This window comes from Suricata suricatta, chromosome 4, assembly GCF_006229205.1.
Source record: "Suricata suricatta isolate VVHF042 chromosome 4, meerkat_22Aug2017_6uvM2_HiC, whole genome shotgun sequence".
Taxonomy (NCBI): Eukaryota; Metazoa; Chordata; class Mammalia; order Carnivora; family Herpestidae; genus Suricata; species Suricata suricatta.
The window spans coordinates 86,855,854-86,872,496 of NC_043703.1; the positions used below are offsets into that span (position 1 = coordinate 86,855,854).

The 16,643-nt window shown below is 37.6% G+C and overlaps 1 protein-coding gene across 2 annotated transcripts in view; it reads right to left on the reverse strand.

The window, feature by feature from the left end:
* The window catches only part of NMS (neuromedin S), a 29,074-nt gene extending 25,715 nt beyond the window's left edge, over positions 1–3,359 (reverse strand). For both annotated transcript variants that reach the window (XM_029936206.1, XM_029936205.1), the window contains exon 1: positions 2,445–3,359. In XM_029936206.1, the coding sequence (XP_029792066.1) occupies positions 2,445–2,603 (159 nt within the window). In that variant the 5' untranslated portion in view covers positions 2,604–3,359. The remainder of the gene's footprint in view (positions 1–2,444) is intronic.
* Between the last annotated feature and the right edge of the window lie 13,284 nt (positions 3,360–16,643).

Sequence of the window (16,643 nt, forward strand, 5' to 3'; positions counted from 1 at the left end):
TCTACCTCCAAGGTGATACAAAAGGCAGGCTGTCTTGATTCTGTAGCTTTAGCACTTTTCTCTCCCAGGCTGCTGAGACCCCCAAGTATTCAGAAGCGTTTCCACACTAACAAGGAAATTTGGGAGAGCTGTTAACTCAAAAGCACACTTTTACCCTCCTATGATCCTTTGCCATGGTTGTTGACTGGGTCACTAATGGACAACAGAGAAAGTAAAAGTACCCCAAGCTCAGTGAGGTCACCATTCTCCCCAGACTTCTTACCTATACTAGTACTTGTGGTCTGGTCTAGCCCAGCTTTCCACATGGAAAAAAAAATAGATGTGTACTTCCTCACACCACATAAAAATAAACTCCAGGTAGATTAAATATCTAACCATGAATTTCAAAATTTTAAAACTGGAAGAGAGACACCTGGGTGGCTCAGTCAGTTAAGTGTCTGACTTCGGCTCAGGTCATGATCTCATGGTCTGTGAGTTCTAGCCCTGCGTTGGGCTCTATGCTGACAGCTCAGAGCCTGGAGCCTGCTTCGGATTCTGTGTCCCCTCTCTCTCTGCTCCTCTACTGCTCATGTTCTGTCTTTCTCTTTCTCTCTCTTTCAAAAATAAACCTTAAAAAATTTTTTTAAACAAATGGAAGAAAGTATGTCATGATATTTTATTATTTGAGGGAAAGATTTCTTTATAAAGAGAAATCATTAGAGAAAGTATTGATATATATTATTATAAAAATGTTCCTATATGATAGAATATGTTATAAATTAAGTTTAAAGACAAGCCACTGTCAGAGAGAACATATTTTATAATAACAAATGGGAATTATATCCATATACAGATTAATATACGTGCTATGAATTAATAATAGTTAATATACATGAATACACTTTATCCTAATAATCACCCTACATTTATAAAGTAATCCTTTATACACTTTTCTTTCACCAGATATGGAAACTTAGATGCCAAGGATTTAAATAATGTGTTCAATTTTATATAGCTGATAATGGCCTGAACCAGGGCCCAGCAAAGGATATAAATAAGTAATTCAGAGAAGAAGAAACCTAATGACCAACAGACTACTGTTTGGGAAGTTTAAGTTTAATTAAACACTATTTCAAACACTTTGGATTGGCAAAAATGAGTACTTATGTTGCACAGGTAGTGAGAAAATTAGATATTATATATTAAAAGCTATTTGGCCACACATAGTAGTGACTTGACACATGACAATGGGTAGTATTTAGGCTCATTGGGCAGCATGATTACAAAAGACAGTCTGTTTGCTAGATATTTGCAGCTTGATGGAGGAAAGAATTGTGAGTTATTGCTTTAGTAGATAATTAAGAGATAAATTATCCTTGTTTCCCATTGGGGATAAAACCTCAAGGTATTCATTTGCTTGTTAAGAAGACTGACGTATCAAATGGGCTATTCTTGGCTTATATACATGTGTGTCTGTCAAATCTTCATATTTTATTTATTTTAATAGTTAGCTTGACAGAAAGCATATCCACAGGAAGGTCTATGTCAGAGAAAAATAAACATAAAACAACTTAAAATGATGATACAAAACCAATCCTAACATTCACCCAATAGTTTTACAAATCTAGTCTTCCTCATCTTTATCCCATACATACAAAGCAAAAAGGGGCTGCTTTTTTGTTTTTGTTTTTGTTTTTTATCTTGGAGAGGTGGGGAGCCATAGAGGATAGGCAACTCGTCCATGGTCCTCCAGTGGGTTCGGAGCAAACAGAGGCCATGGTAGCTTGCACTATATAACCTAGTTAAGCTGTGTGGTTAGAATTCCTTCTCCTCTGTGGCCACGGGACAGTCTTGTGTGGGGCTTGAAATGAAGCAGAAGCCATGTTTATTTATACTCAGAAATACACTTCTATTCTATTTGGTTGTACCAGTTGACCCTTGAAAAGCACAGAGGTTAGGGGCACCAATACCCTCACACCCCCACAGTTCAAAATCTGCATATAATTTTTTTAAGTTTACTTAGAGAGACAGAAATCGAGTGGGGGAGGAGCAGAGAAAGAGGAAGAGAGAGAGAATGCCAACCAGGCTCTGCACTGTCAGCACAGGGCCCAATGTGGAGCTTGGACTCACAAATTATGAGATCATGACCTGAGCCAAAATCAAGAGCCAGACACTTAACCAACTGAGCCATCCAGACACCCCTATCATTTTTGAGTCCCCCAAAACTTAACTACTAATAGCTTACTGTTGACTGGAAGCATTAATGATAACATAAACCATCCATTAACATGTATTTTATGTGTTACGTGTATTATACATACTGTATTCTTACAATAAAGTAAGCTAAAGAAAAGAAAATGTTATTAAGAAAATCGTAAGAAGAGAGAATACATTTACAGCACTTTACTGTAAAATATCCACGTATAAGTGGACGCTTTGTTCAGGGGCTAACGAGGTATCTCTACCTGGTTTGTAGCGAGCTGGGTGCGGCTGCAGACCATGACTGGCGTCGCAGATCCACTTCCTGTCCTGCTGTGAGACAGCAGCCAGAGCCCCAGCTCTTCCAGTTCCAGCTGGATTTCTCCTTGGGCTTCTGGGCTTTCTACCTCCTGACAGATGCACATCAGCTTTGTGACAACAGGCACAAGTATCTTCTTCAAGTTATCAGTGAAGTCAGAGCAGTGAAATCGGTGTGAAACTGGTGTAGGTTTTAGCTCATCCTTGCAGGTTCCGGCTTGTCTGTGCTCGCTCTCGTTTCATGCCCTTTCTTTCCCGACTGTCTTCCCTACTGACATCAGGCCCAGCTCCAGATGCAGAGGTAACCTCTGTGTATATGCTATTTAAGTAGCTTCTACAACTGTGTCAGGCCAAATCCCTGTGATCCGTCCCATTCTCTATCACTTCTACTGGTACGCTTCTCTGATTGAACTCAGATGGAAATGTCTAGATTTTTCCATCTTCCATAAACATAATCACAGTTAATATTCTGTTGAATATACTCCTGTCTATGCCTACAGATGAGGTAATTCCAAAGGAAACAGTTTTTTAAATGTCACCTGAGTCAGATTTCAGGAAATTCTCACAGCAAGGGTCCATATTCACTCATCTTTCAATTGCTCTAAAGCAATTTATAAAGCAATAGCTTCTATTTTTCAGTATTACAAACAAAAACATGGACTTTCTTTTTAGAAGTTATTTTAAACAGCAGATAAGCCAAAAACTATAATCACCTACAATCCCCACTCCAAGAGATAACAACCGTCAACATCTGGTATTTATCCCTTCTGGTATTTTATCAAAGCCTACAGTATATAATATACCATGTGCCCTTTAAAAATAAAAATTGAGTTACATCATGTATAATATTTTTATCTTTAAAATATAGTAGGAGCGCCTGGGTGGCTCAGTTGGTTAAGGGTCCGACTTCAGTTCACATCATGATTTCACGGTTCGTGAGTTCCAGCCCTGTGTCAGACTCTTGCTGACATCTCAGAGCCTGGGGCCTGCTTTGGATTCTGTGTCTTCCTCTCTCTCTGCCCCTGCCCTGCTCCTGCTCTGTCTCTCCTTCTCTCAAAAATAAATAATAAAAAATTAAATTAAAATATAGTAGGAATGTTTTCTATAGAATGAAATATTCATCAGAAGCATCAATCATTTTTGGCTTTATCATATTCCAACATAATTAACTTACATTACCTAATGGAGAATACTTAGAATTTTGTAATTTTTATAGAACTCTAAGCAACATTATGACAGGCATCCTTATAGTTAAAGCTTAACATGTTAATAGTTATTTCCTTAGAGCAAATTGCTAGATATGGAATTGCTGAATCAAGGGACTGCAAAATGTCTTCTGAAGCACCCTGTCTGACTTCCAACAACCAAGACCATGTCCTGCTCCTTCCTAAAAACTTGGTACTGCAATTAACTAGGCCAGTTTTTATCCCACTGTGTGCCATGAATCAAGTAATGTCTACATCAGGAGGTAAAATTATTCTTTATAGGATATTCCATATGTGATAAAATGACTCAGAATTAGAGGGGCAAAACAACCCAGCTCCACATTCCATTTGTGAATAATTCTATTCTGCCCTCTTTTCATATTATAAATTTTGAGTCTCCAGGGCTTGGCTTTTTTCTTCGTGCTAATGCAATTCTAGTGCTGAGCCTTGAGAATGTAGGCCCTTCTAGCAGTGGGTGAGAGCCATCCCATCTGGAAAAGAAAAGAAGAAAGCATCTTTGTTTTCTCCACACCTCTGGGTAAACAGATTATTTGGCATAATAAAACTATTCATACAGATGTAACTGGACCATAGAAATTGTTACTGTGAGGGGTGCCTGGGTGGCTCAGTCAGTTGGTGTTACAGATGTCCGACTTAAGCTCAGGTCATGATCTCCCAGTTCAGGGGTTTGAGCCCCATGTTGGGTTCGGTGCCGACAGCTCAGAGCCTGGAGCCTGCTTCAGATTCTAGTTCTATCTCTCTCTCTGCCCCTCCCCTGCTCATGCTCTGTCTCTCTCTGTCTCAAATATAAACAACAATTTAAAGTAAAAGAAATTGTTACCGTGAAAGTAAACTTTTTTTTAAAGTTTATTTATTAATTTTGAGAGAGACAGAGATAGTGCTAGCAGGGGAGGGGCACAGAGAGAGAGAGAGAGAGAGAGAGAGAGAGAGAGAGAGCGGGAGAATCCCCAGCAGGCTCTGCACTGCCAGCTGTGGAGCCCTATGCAGGGCTCCAACCCATGAACCATGAGATCATGATCTGAGCCAAACCAAGAGTCAGAAGCTTAACTGACTGAGCCATCCAGTAAACTTTTATATCAAAAAGTATATAATTCCAATTAGTTGTCTTAATAATGTTTTGCCATGATTATAATAGTTAGCATTTTCATTTTCTAGAAACTTTTAATACATTGAGTTTTATTAAGACAGAAGAGGATGATTGTCGTGTACTTACTTGCTCAAAGAGGTTATGAATAAGCAACACTTAATAGCTTATATTTTAAGAAGAGTTTGAAATGCCATTCCTCAAAGATTTTATAGAAGCAGGGAAGAGTCAAAATGTGCTCTCTGGGGAGACTGCTTTTAGGTGATGGAAATCTGAGTAAGATAAAAGGGCCCACAGTGATCACCAGGCTGAATGCAAACAGGCTTATTAAATGAGCCATTTCAATATAGCCATAGACTCTAGTTGACCAATGGGCCACTTACAACTGGGCGTAGTTAGCAAAAAAGAAAAATTCCATATGTTCCCATATCTCCTGACTCCCTTCCATAACTACAGCCCCGACACTGCCTCCTGGCAGACAGTCTTTCCTTTGCTATCCTGCCCACTGCTCCCTTGCAATGTATTCAGTAAATTTCTGTCTCTTTTGTTCTGCCTTGGGCAAATTCTTTGATTGCCTGCATGGCGGCCTCCACCTACTGGGGTTACCTCAGTCTCCTGGTAAAGGCCATTTCAGAAGATAATGCCAAAAGACGTTTTTTAGATGTATTTTAAATAAGAAATGATTTGGGAAATTGTGTGACTATTGTCCTGATGGTCACAAAATTATGCTGCCATACTCCTCAAGCTGAAAGAAATTAAATAGAACAAATCAAACAGAACAAGCATTGAATTACTGACACCAGCAGGCCAGACCCAGAGGGAGTCTTACAGGTAGAGGGTCCTTGACTTCATGAAAGATGGAAATCAAATGCAAACCAGCAGAACATGAGAGCGGAGTTTATTGAACATATAGAGAGAGCATATAGAGATGAAGCATCTGGGAGACACAGAAAGGAGCATGCATCTGATCTTTGTTCAGGGTCTGAGGGTTTTTATTGAGGATTGTGATCCAGTGAACTTGTCCTCTCAGGCATCCAAGACCAGTTAGAAGATAGTCGAGGGCCCAGGTGTTAGTCCTTGGACCCAGGGGCCTTGGTGTTGAGACGTCTAGAACTTGTGGTCTGGAATACGTATATGATAGCTTCCTCTGGTCATTCTCACCTGGTCTTTCCTTAGATGTTATCTATTCTAGAGAAGTCATGAACTTGTATCCCTTACAAGAAGGACATATGCTCTTTGCATTATAAGGCATGTGTAAAGTAGGGATGCAGGTCCCAGCAAGGATAGAAGCAGGAAAAGGAGCAAAATGTAGGTTTTTGTGGAGTCCTTCGGTCTCCCTGTCTCGTTATGACTTGGAATACTTACATGTCAAAACTTATAGAAAATAGCCAAAGTTGTACTGAAAGGGATATTTATAGATTTAAATGTAAATATTAGAAAATTTGCAAATAAATAATTTAAGCTTCTATTGTAAAAAGAACAGCAAATAGGGGCACCTGGGTGGCTCAGTTGGTTAAGCATCTGACTCTTGATTTCAGCTCAAGTCATGATCTCACAGTTCATGAGTTCAAGCCCTGAATCAGGCTCTGTGCTGACAGCATGGATCCTTCTTGGGATTCTCTCTCTCCCTGTCTCTCTCTGCTGCTCCCCTACTTGCTCTCGATCTCTCTCTCAAAATAAATAAAAAAAGAACAGCAAATAATAAAAAGGAAAAAAAGATAAAAGTAGAAATCACTAAAATAGAAAGCAGACATGCAACAGAGGAAATCAATAATATTGACAAATCAATAAAAAATTAAAAAAATAATAAAGTATAAACATTAGCAATATTGAGCAAGGAAAAAAGAAAGAAAACACAAACAACCAGTATGAAATGAAAAGGGAGATGTTAATGTGATTCTACAAATATTAAAACAAGATGAGATACTATGAATGAATAAATTTGAAAGTCAGATGAAATGGAAAATTTCTCCCCCAAACACAGCTAACTAAAAGACAACTAAACAACTTATATAAAAGAAAATTAAAATTCTGAATAGCCTTATATTTGTTAAAAAATTGAATCCATAATTAACCCATTTTAATGCTTCTACTAATGATGCTCCAGATCAGTGACCTTTTTTTTTTAGATCAGTGACTTTAAAACTATTTTGACCAGGGGAGCCTGAGTGGCTCAGTCGTTTAAGCATCCAATTTCAGCTTAGGTCATGCTCTCTGGTTTGTGAGTGTGAACCCTGTATCAGGCTCTGTGCTGGCAGCTCAGAGCCTGGAGCCTGCTTCTGATTCTGTGTATCCCCCTCTCTCCCTCCCTCCCTGGCTTGCACTCTGTCTTTCTCTCTCTCTCTCAAAAATAAAATAAACATTAAAAAAAATTTTTTTAACTGTTTTGACCAAAACAATAGGAAATACATTTTATATTGTAACCCACTGGACATAGTTGTGTGAATATATGTATGTGTGCATGAAATAAAAGTTTAGTGAAACAGTTCTTACTGTTGTTGAGGAGAAAGAATTTCCTATGCCCTTCAAGGCCCTTCTACCTGGACTAAGGATCAAGTTGACTTGACACAGATTAATATTAAAAAATCAAATTTAATAGCACATACATGGGAATCCACACAGACATGGAAATTCTAAAGACAATGAGGTAGCAGGACCCTTATATGAGCTAAGAGAGGGGTAGCGGTCAGAGGATACGAAAGGAAGAAAGAACATTAGCAGGAAAGTATAAGGAGATGTTTAGAAAGCACAGGTGCCCTATTATGAGATAACTTTCTTGGGTAAAGAAAAATCTCTATTAATAGTTCTCATCCTTGTATAGCAGCAGTTAATGGAGAGATAAAGAGCTTTTCCTCAATCTGCTGGGTTTTGATTATTTTAACTCAAAATAAGGTTAGTGCCAAAATGGGCTACCTTAGGGCAGCTGGCTCCAGGCCCTACAATCTTAATATGAAGGAACCACTCTGTTATTTCATTTCTCTTCTGTTCTTCAAATGATGGTTGTGAAGCACTAAGTTGATTTCTGTGACCCAATAATAAGTTGCTGTGTGCAGTATGAAGAACGTTGCTTACATATAGTATTCATTATATAAATGTCTGCTATATAACTATTATTATTCATCTATGTATCTCTAGCACTTGCCTAATACCTGGCATGTAGTAACCATTTGATAAATATCTGTAAATGAATTAATTTACAGATTAATTAATTAAGAGGGTGGTCTCAAGAGAGAGTTGTGAGTAATATCCCCTCTTAAAACATTCTTTTCTTTAACTTCTGCTAGGAACTAGGGTGTCACCTACATCCATGTCTGCCTCTTACAAGTGACAGCAAAAGAAATTTGCCAGCCAAGAGAAGGCTGGCATGTAGTTGACATCGGCTGCACACGTATAAACTCACTCACTCACGCAAGGCGTCTTCGCCTCACTGTCATCTCTGTTAAGTAAATTACTTAGGTGGTCCCAAATGTGACCAAATTTTAACTTGAATTTGGATTACTAACTTTCAGAAACAGAGAAAAGGCATACCACCATGATGCAGTAATGAAACTGGGTCTTTGGGTATACGAAGCAAGTCAATTCAAGGCCCAGGGGGTTACCAAATCTCTCAAATCACACAATTTCCAAAGCTAGGTAAGGTTATTGTAACCAATGCATACATTGCAAGAGTCTATTCCAATGCATTGAACTACTCTGTCAAAAACCTCCAGCCAACTTTGAAGAGCTTTTGAACAACCAGTTATGAATGATTCATAAGGCAAGAGGAAACAAAAACAGATTTTGACCAAATGGAAAATACAATAAAAACACTAGTATTCTTCAGTGTGTTTCAAATCACTCGATCCTAGGAGTTTTCAGGCAATCAAGATCATGAGCATAGGTTAACGATGGCAGCCTGTTTGTCGGAGAATCAGGGGGACTCTTGAGACTCTGGAAACAGAGGGGGTTAGACCAAAACTTTGAACGTAGTGCTGAAAAAGAAAGGCTATATAATCATATGCATGCATGATTACTATTTTTACTAAAAAGAAGAGTTTTAGTACAATTAATACAGGGCTTCTCTGTCCTGTCCACAAAATTAAATATAAAGTAACACAGTGTAACTGAGGTACTGGGGGACAACAGGACCTGGCTCCAAACAGACCAGGTTTGCCCAGCTCAACCCTGCTGACAAAACCCAAAGGCAGAGTCATGAGTGGCAGTGAAACAAGAAAGGAATTTATTTCAGTGACACTAACAACACTGGGAAGGCATCGGGCTAACATCTCAAAGACCATCTGCAAAGTGCTGATAAGACTTCTAGGTTTACATAAGAGAAATGTGGGACAAAGGTCGGCGGGTTCATGTAGGTGGGCAGTAAAGGTCAGGCCTAATACGTGGGGTCTTTGTGGTATCAGGGCGGTCTCTATTGCTTGAGGGGACAGTTTCAGTTCCTATCACAAGATGCTGTACCCACAAGGTCTTTTGCCTGAGTTAAGAGATAAGCTGGAAATAACTTAATCAATTAGAAGGTACAGACCGAAGTCAAAATGAAGGGGGCTGAAGTCCCTTTTCAATAGCATTTTTTAGTCCGTGGCACCTGAGTACTAAGGATTTCCAGTAATTCAGGGCCTTGACTAGACAACTATACCCAAACTTTGCTGCTCACTGGAATAATCTGAGGGGTTTTAAAAAATTAGGGTCCAGGCTTTACCTGGACCTAGTGAATGAAAATCTCTAGGAGACGGAGCCACTGATGTGCATTATCTTTACACTGATCCCTGATGATCATCAGGTTTGAGAATCAACAGCAGATGGGAACCAGTGGTTTGAAGAATCAACGCACCTCCCTAACTTGTTACTTGAGGAAGATTCAGATGGTAAAGAAAATAGAGCATATCCGTGGTGAATTTCCAACTTTCCACCTGATGTACAGTTTTTCTGATAACAATCCTAAAACAATCTTTAGTAATAAAACACCATCAGTTTGTTAATTCTTGGTACTTACAGTGGATTCAAGCTTTTTATTAACACATTGTATCTGAGAAGGATACATTTTTCCCATGCTTTGTGAACTCAATACCAGAAGTGTGGGTCAATTTTTCAAAGTGCTACTCTAGCACCATGTTGGATTCTGAGTAGCATCGTCTGTATCAAAAAAGATAACAGTAACTTTATTTTAATTGGCAGTTTTCTTATCATAAGAGATGTAAAAGTAGGTCCCATCTTGCCATGATTGGAAAGAAAATAATAATTATATTTTCAACCAACTGGATGGGTAGTTAATTATCTAACTGTATCCCACATACAGAAAACAATTTACTTGCATTTTTTTCCTCCTTATGTCTCCATATAATTTTCTTCTTAGATGAATGTTTCTGACATTTTTCCTTCCACACTTTGCTATTTTCGTTACAGGACTTAAACCCAGAACTAAACGTACATCCCCCACAACTCTGTACTGATTCAGATCTAGCTTCCATAGAATAATTGCCTATTAAAGCTCGAAGGGAATACAGCAGTCATTCAAAATAACATACTGATTTCATATTAGAAAACTAAGGCTCAGAGGTTGATTTACCAGACTCTACATGAAAGCCAGCTTGGAAATCACATCTACTAACTGTTAGATGAGCTTTTCCCACCTACTATTCTGTTCAACAGATACATACAATGAGGTGAACTGCAATATAAGTGAAAGAATTTTTCTAAATCACTACACATTCATATTTTTAATTAACATTTTTATTGAGATATAATTCACATACTCTAAAACTCATCCACTTAAAGTTTGATGGCTTTTAGTATGTTCACAGAATTGTGCAGCAAGCATCACAATCTAATTTCAGAGTATTTTCATTGCCCCTAAAAGAAACCCTGTATCTAATAGTCACTCCCAATTCCTGACCTCACTTCAGCCCCAGCCAACCACTATTCCACTTTCTGTCACTACAGATTTGCCCATTTTGGACATTTCATTTAAATGGAGTCATACAAAATGTTGTCCTTTATATCTCACGGCTTTTAATTTGACATAACGTTTTCAAGGTTCATTCATGTCATTCCTTTTTTTTCCCAAGTCATATTCTACTGCATGGATATACCAAATTTTGTTTATTCATTCATTTGATAGAGATGTTTCCACTCTTAGGCTATTATAAATAGTGATATGAACATTTATGTACAAGATTTTGTATAGACAAGATTTTGTGTAGACTTATGTTTTCATTTCTCTTGGGTACACACTTAGGAGCAAAGTTGCTGGGTTATGTGGGAACCCTATGTTTAACATTTGAGGAACTGTCAAGAAGTTCCTGAAGCAACAGCACCATTTTATATCCTTCCCAGCAGTGTAGGAGTGTTGCATTTCTCTACAACCCATCAGAACTTGTTACTGTCTTTTCTGATTCTAGCCATTCTAGTTTGGTGTGAAGCAGTATCTCCTTGTGATTTTGATTTTAATTTCTCTACTGACTAATGATGTTGAGCGTCTTTTCATGCACTTATTGGCCATTTGCATATCTTCTTTGGAGAAATGTCTATTCAGATCCTTTGCCCATTTTTATGGAGGTCTTTTTTTTTGGTCTTTTTATTATGAAATTGTAGGAATTCTGTACATATGCTAGACACTAGTCCCTTAACAGGTATGTATGATTTGCAAAATTTTTCTCCCATTCTATGGATTGTCTTTTCATTTTCTTGATAATATTTAAAGCACAACATTTTTAAATTTTTTCTTAATTTATTATTGAGACAGAAACAGAGCCTGAGTGGGGGAGGGGCAGAGAGCAGGAGACACAGAACCTGAAGCAGGCCCCAGGTTCCAGAGCTGTCAGCACAGAGCCCGATGCGGGGCTCAAACCCATGAACCATGAGATCATGACCTGAGCTGAAGTCCGCCACTTAACCGACTGAGCCACCCAGGCACCCCAACATTTTTTAATTTTTAATGAAACACAATTTATCTATTTTGGGGGGGGGCTTTGTGCTCTTGGTGTCATAGCTAAGAAACCCTTGTCTAACTCAAGGTTACATAGATTTATGCCTGTCTTTCTGCTAGTTTTTTTTTTTGTTTTTAAGTTTTAACTCTTGCAGTTGTATCTATGGTCCATTTTGAGCAAAGTTTTGAATATGTTAATGACAGAGGTGTTTGAATCCATTTTTTTTTTTTTTACATGTAGATATCCAGTCATCCTGACACCATTTGTAGAAAATACAAATGTCTTAGCAGCCTGGTCCTAAATCTACTGACCATAAATGTGACGTTTTACTTCTGGACTCTCAATTCTACTCCATTGATCTGTATGTCTACTCTTATGCCTGTGCCACATTCTCTTGATTACTGTAGCTGTGTAGTAAGTTTTCAGATTGGGAAGTGTGATTCCTCCGACTTTGATCTTATTTTTCAAGATTGTTTTGGCCATTCTGAGTTTCTTGAATATCCGTCTACGGCCATACCACCCTGAACGCGCCTGATCTCGTCTGAGTTTCTTGAATATCCATGTGAATTTGATTTTTGCAAAGAAGCTAGCTGGAATTTTGACGAGGAATGCAATGAATCTGGAGGGCAGTTTGGAGGATACTGACATTTTAACCATATTAAATCTTCTGATACACAAACATGGGATGTCTCTGCACTTATTTAGGTGTTCTTTAATTCCTTTCAAAAATGTTTGTAGTTTTCAGAGTGTAAGTAGTTTATCTCTTTCGTTAAATTTATCCCCAAGAATTGTAATCCTTCAGATGCTATTATAAATAGAATTGTTTTCTTAATTTCATTTTTGGATTGCTCATTGCAAGTCTATAAAAATATAGTTGATTTTTATAGGTTGGTCTTATATACTATAACTTTGTTCAATTCATTTATTAGTTTTAATAGTTTAGTGGAGTGTGTAGGATTTTCTGTATGCAAGATCATACCATCTAAAATAGAAATAGTTTTATTTATCCCTTTCATTTATGGATACTTCTATTTCTTTTTCTTCCCTAACTGTCCTACCTGGAACCTCCAGTAAAATGTTGAGTAGAAATCATAAAAGCAGACATCTTGTCTAGTTCCTGATCTTGAGGGAAACCTTTCAGTCTTTCACCAATTTAAGTATGCTGTTATCTGTGGGGTTTTGTAGATGCCACTTATCAGATTAAGGATGTTCCCTTCTATTCCAGTGTATTGCATGCATTTCTCATAAAAGGGAGTTGAATTTTGTCAAGTGCTTTTTCTGCTTCTGTTTAGTCATTTGATTTCTCTTTATCCTATTAACATGGTATATTATATTAATTGATTTTCAGATATTAAGGCAACCTGTATTCCCGAGATATATCCTACTTGGGCATGGTTAATCCTTTATATATGTTGCTGGATTCAATTTGTTTGTGTTTTTAAGGATTTGTGTGTCTACAGTCATAAGAATATTAGTCTGTAATTTTCTTGTGATGCCTATGTCTAGTTTTGGTTTCAGGGTAATAGTGGTCTCACATAATGACTTGAGGTGTAATTCCATCCTCTTCCATTTTTTGGAAGAAGTTGTGAAGGACTGGTATTGATTCTTCTTTAAATGTAGAATTCAACAGTAAGACCACATGGGCTTGGACTTTTCCTTGTTGAAAGTTTTAAAACTACTCATTTAATCTCTTAGCTACATTCAGATTTTCTTTTTGAGTCAAGTTTAGGTAGTTTGTGTCTCTCTAGGAATGTGTCCATTATGTTAGGTTATCTAATTGGTTGGCATACAAATGTTCATTTATTCACTTACAACCATTTCAGTGTCTCCAAGTTTGGTAGTAATGTCCCCCCTCTCATTCCTGATTTTAGTAATTTTATTCCTCTTTTTTTTTTCTTGGTCAGAAAATAAAGGTGTATCAATTTCGTTGATCTTTTCAAAGAGTCAACTTTTGGTTATTCTCTCGATTGTTTTTCAATTTTCTCTTTATTTCCACTTTAATATTTATTATTCCCTTCCTTTTTCTTGCATTGTGTTTAGTTTGCTGTGCTCTATGCTAGTTTCATAAAGTGAAAGAATAGATTAAATTTGAGATCGTTTTTCTTTTGCAACATTCCCATTTATAGCTATACATTTCTGAGTTCTGTTTTCGGTATAGTCCATACATTTTGGTATGCTGTGCTTTTGTTTTCAGTCATTTGAAAGTATTTTCCAATGTCTTGTGATTTCTTCTTTGACCCATTGGTTACTGTGTTTTTCAATTTAATTTTGTGTATTTCTCAAATGTCCTCAGGTTATTGACTTCTAATTTAATTCCATTGTGGTTAGAGAATGTTTTTTGCATAATTTCGACCCTTTTAAATATATTGAGGCATGTTTTAAAGCTTAGCACATAGGATATATATATCCTGGAGAATGTTCTATACATCCTTGAGATAAATGTGTATTCTGCTATTATTGGGTGGAATGTTCCATAGATGTCGATGAGGTCTGGTGTTTACAGATGAGAAAAATGAGATACAGATGTGATTAGTGGATTACTCAATGTTGCATACTGCCTGGTCACAGAAGTATAACTATTAGGGTAAATCATGTAAAACTGCCGTTCTTGAACATCAAAAACTAATGTTTATCAGCAATTTCTTATAGTTCAACCTCACAGAACTTAAGTCTCCTGACTTTCGTCCAGCGTTCTTATCACCTAACTAGAATATTAGGATAGGCTGTGCTTCATAAGGCACATACCCTGAACTATTCTTGGCTTACCACAATGAATACTGATTTCGTGTTCATCTTATTCTATGCAGGTATTGCAACTTTCCTCCATGTGGGGACTTAAGAAATCACAGCTTCTTTTATGTTGTGTGCTGTCTTCTAGGTTACCTTTCAGGGGAAGAAAATTTCAGGATCACATGGCATGTTCTTAATGGTGAGCCCTATGGGTGGCTCAGATCACTTCTGTGTACATCTCATTGGCTTAGTCATATGGCCCAAACTTACTCTGTGTGGTCACCTTCCTTCCAGTACAATCTTCTGTCCCTAGCCAATTACACTGAGAATGTCATCAGACCTGACAGTGGGATATATCTTCCCATTTCAACAGCTCAGCACCTCTTTGGCTTTTCTCACTTTAACAATATTTAAAATGTATTTTCAACAATTCAAAATGTAGATCTTAAAAATGTCTCAGAATTAAAATAAGAGGGTGGCTCAGTTGGTCAAGTATCTGACTCTTGATTTCAGCTCACGTCATGATCTAACAGTCCCTGACTGTGCACTGACAGTGTGGAGCCTGCTTGGGATTTTCTCCCTCTGCTTGTTCTCTCTCTCTCTCATACAAAATAAATATGTAAACTTAAAAAAAGAATTAAAATATGAAAATATCCTTTGGTGATTTTATCCTAATGTGAAGCTCTATCATATTTTTAATTTAGGAGAAGCTATTAACAAGACAAACAACTTCTCCTCCCCCATTAAAAGCATAATACACTCATTAGAGGTTTTCTGAGGGCCACAGCATGGAAGACAGCTTCTTTCACTCCACCATCTGGTGGTAAACAAACAAAAAACTTTTGAATTACATGGCCCTCTATAAATTGGAAATGGCAACCAACTTGGTGGGTCTGTATAATCCCTACCTCTACAACACGTCTACTGAGAAGAGCCCTCTTAGTAACTGAACAATTTCACAGTTCTAGAACTACTTAGAATGCCTGGTTCTGGACACTACAGCTCTCCTGAAGCCTTCACCTGGGAAACATCTCATTTCAACTCTAAGTATCTCCTCATATACCCAACAAGGGAGCCAAGTGTAATTTTTCAGTAGGCTCGGGAAAAGGAACTTGGAGGTGTGCTCTCTATATGCAATTTTACATTGCATTTAAATTCCAGGATGGCTGAAAAATAATTTCTAAACACATTCTTTTAAAGAAATCCCAAGGAAGTCTGTGAGTGGCTGATGTTAACTGTGAACAGAGATGAGAGCTCAGGAAGGGGCTAGCCAGTATTGTAGGAACCGTCTCTGGCCAGGGCCCTGACGTGGAAAGAGCAGAAGCCTCTCTGTGGTTTAGTGAGGAGCTGGGGAAGTCTGAAGAAGGAAAACAATTTCAATTTCTAGTGTCTGACACTAAAGGACCCTAAGTCCATTCTGTGCTTACCCCAGAATGAAGTACTGAGAGAAATTTATAAAATCTTAATACCACAGAATGTTCAGAGGAACTGGCAAATGCTTATTCTCATACTCCTAGGTTTTTCACATAACCCATAACCCCATCAGAGGCATCTAGCTTTCTCTAGATGCATCTATTCGCTTATTCCACCAGTTTGGTTCAAACGGGTGGCAATATTTTGGGTCAATGGTTAATTTTTGTTATTCCCTAGTATCACCTCCAGCCTTGACTTCAAAGATATACACTTGGCAGTTGTGGAAGGTAAAAGAATCTGGTTTATTTTTCTTTTACCATTAAGGCTTTGAGTTCTTTTAGAACAGCAGTTCTCAAACATTTTGATCTGAGGATTCATTTACACTCTCAAAAATGATCAAGGAACCCAAAGAGCTTTTGGATTATAGTTATCCAAACTTACAGTATTAGTAATAAAAACTGAGAAATTTAAAACATTTATTAATTCATTTGAAAATAATAACATTCCCATCATAGGGTACCATAAATAACACATTTTAAGGAAAAACAGCTATATTTTCCAAAACAAAAACTTAGCATTGTTTTTCTTTTTTGCAAATCTCTTTTATGTCTCAATGAGAAGGTAGCTGGATTCATATACACTGTCCTCCTATCGACATTCAATCTGCTGCAATGTCATTTTGGTCAAAGAATATAGAGAAAATCCTTCCTCATGCAGATAAGTAGAAAAGGAAGAAGTATTTTCAGATAATTTTGTGTGTTTTTAACACTAAAC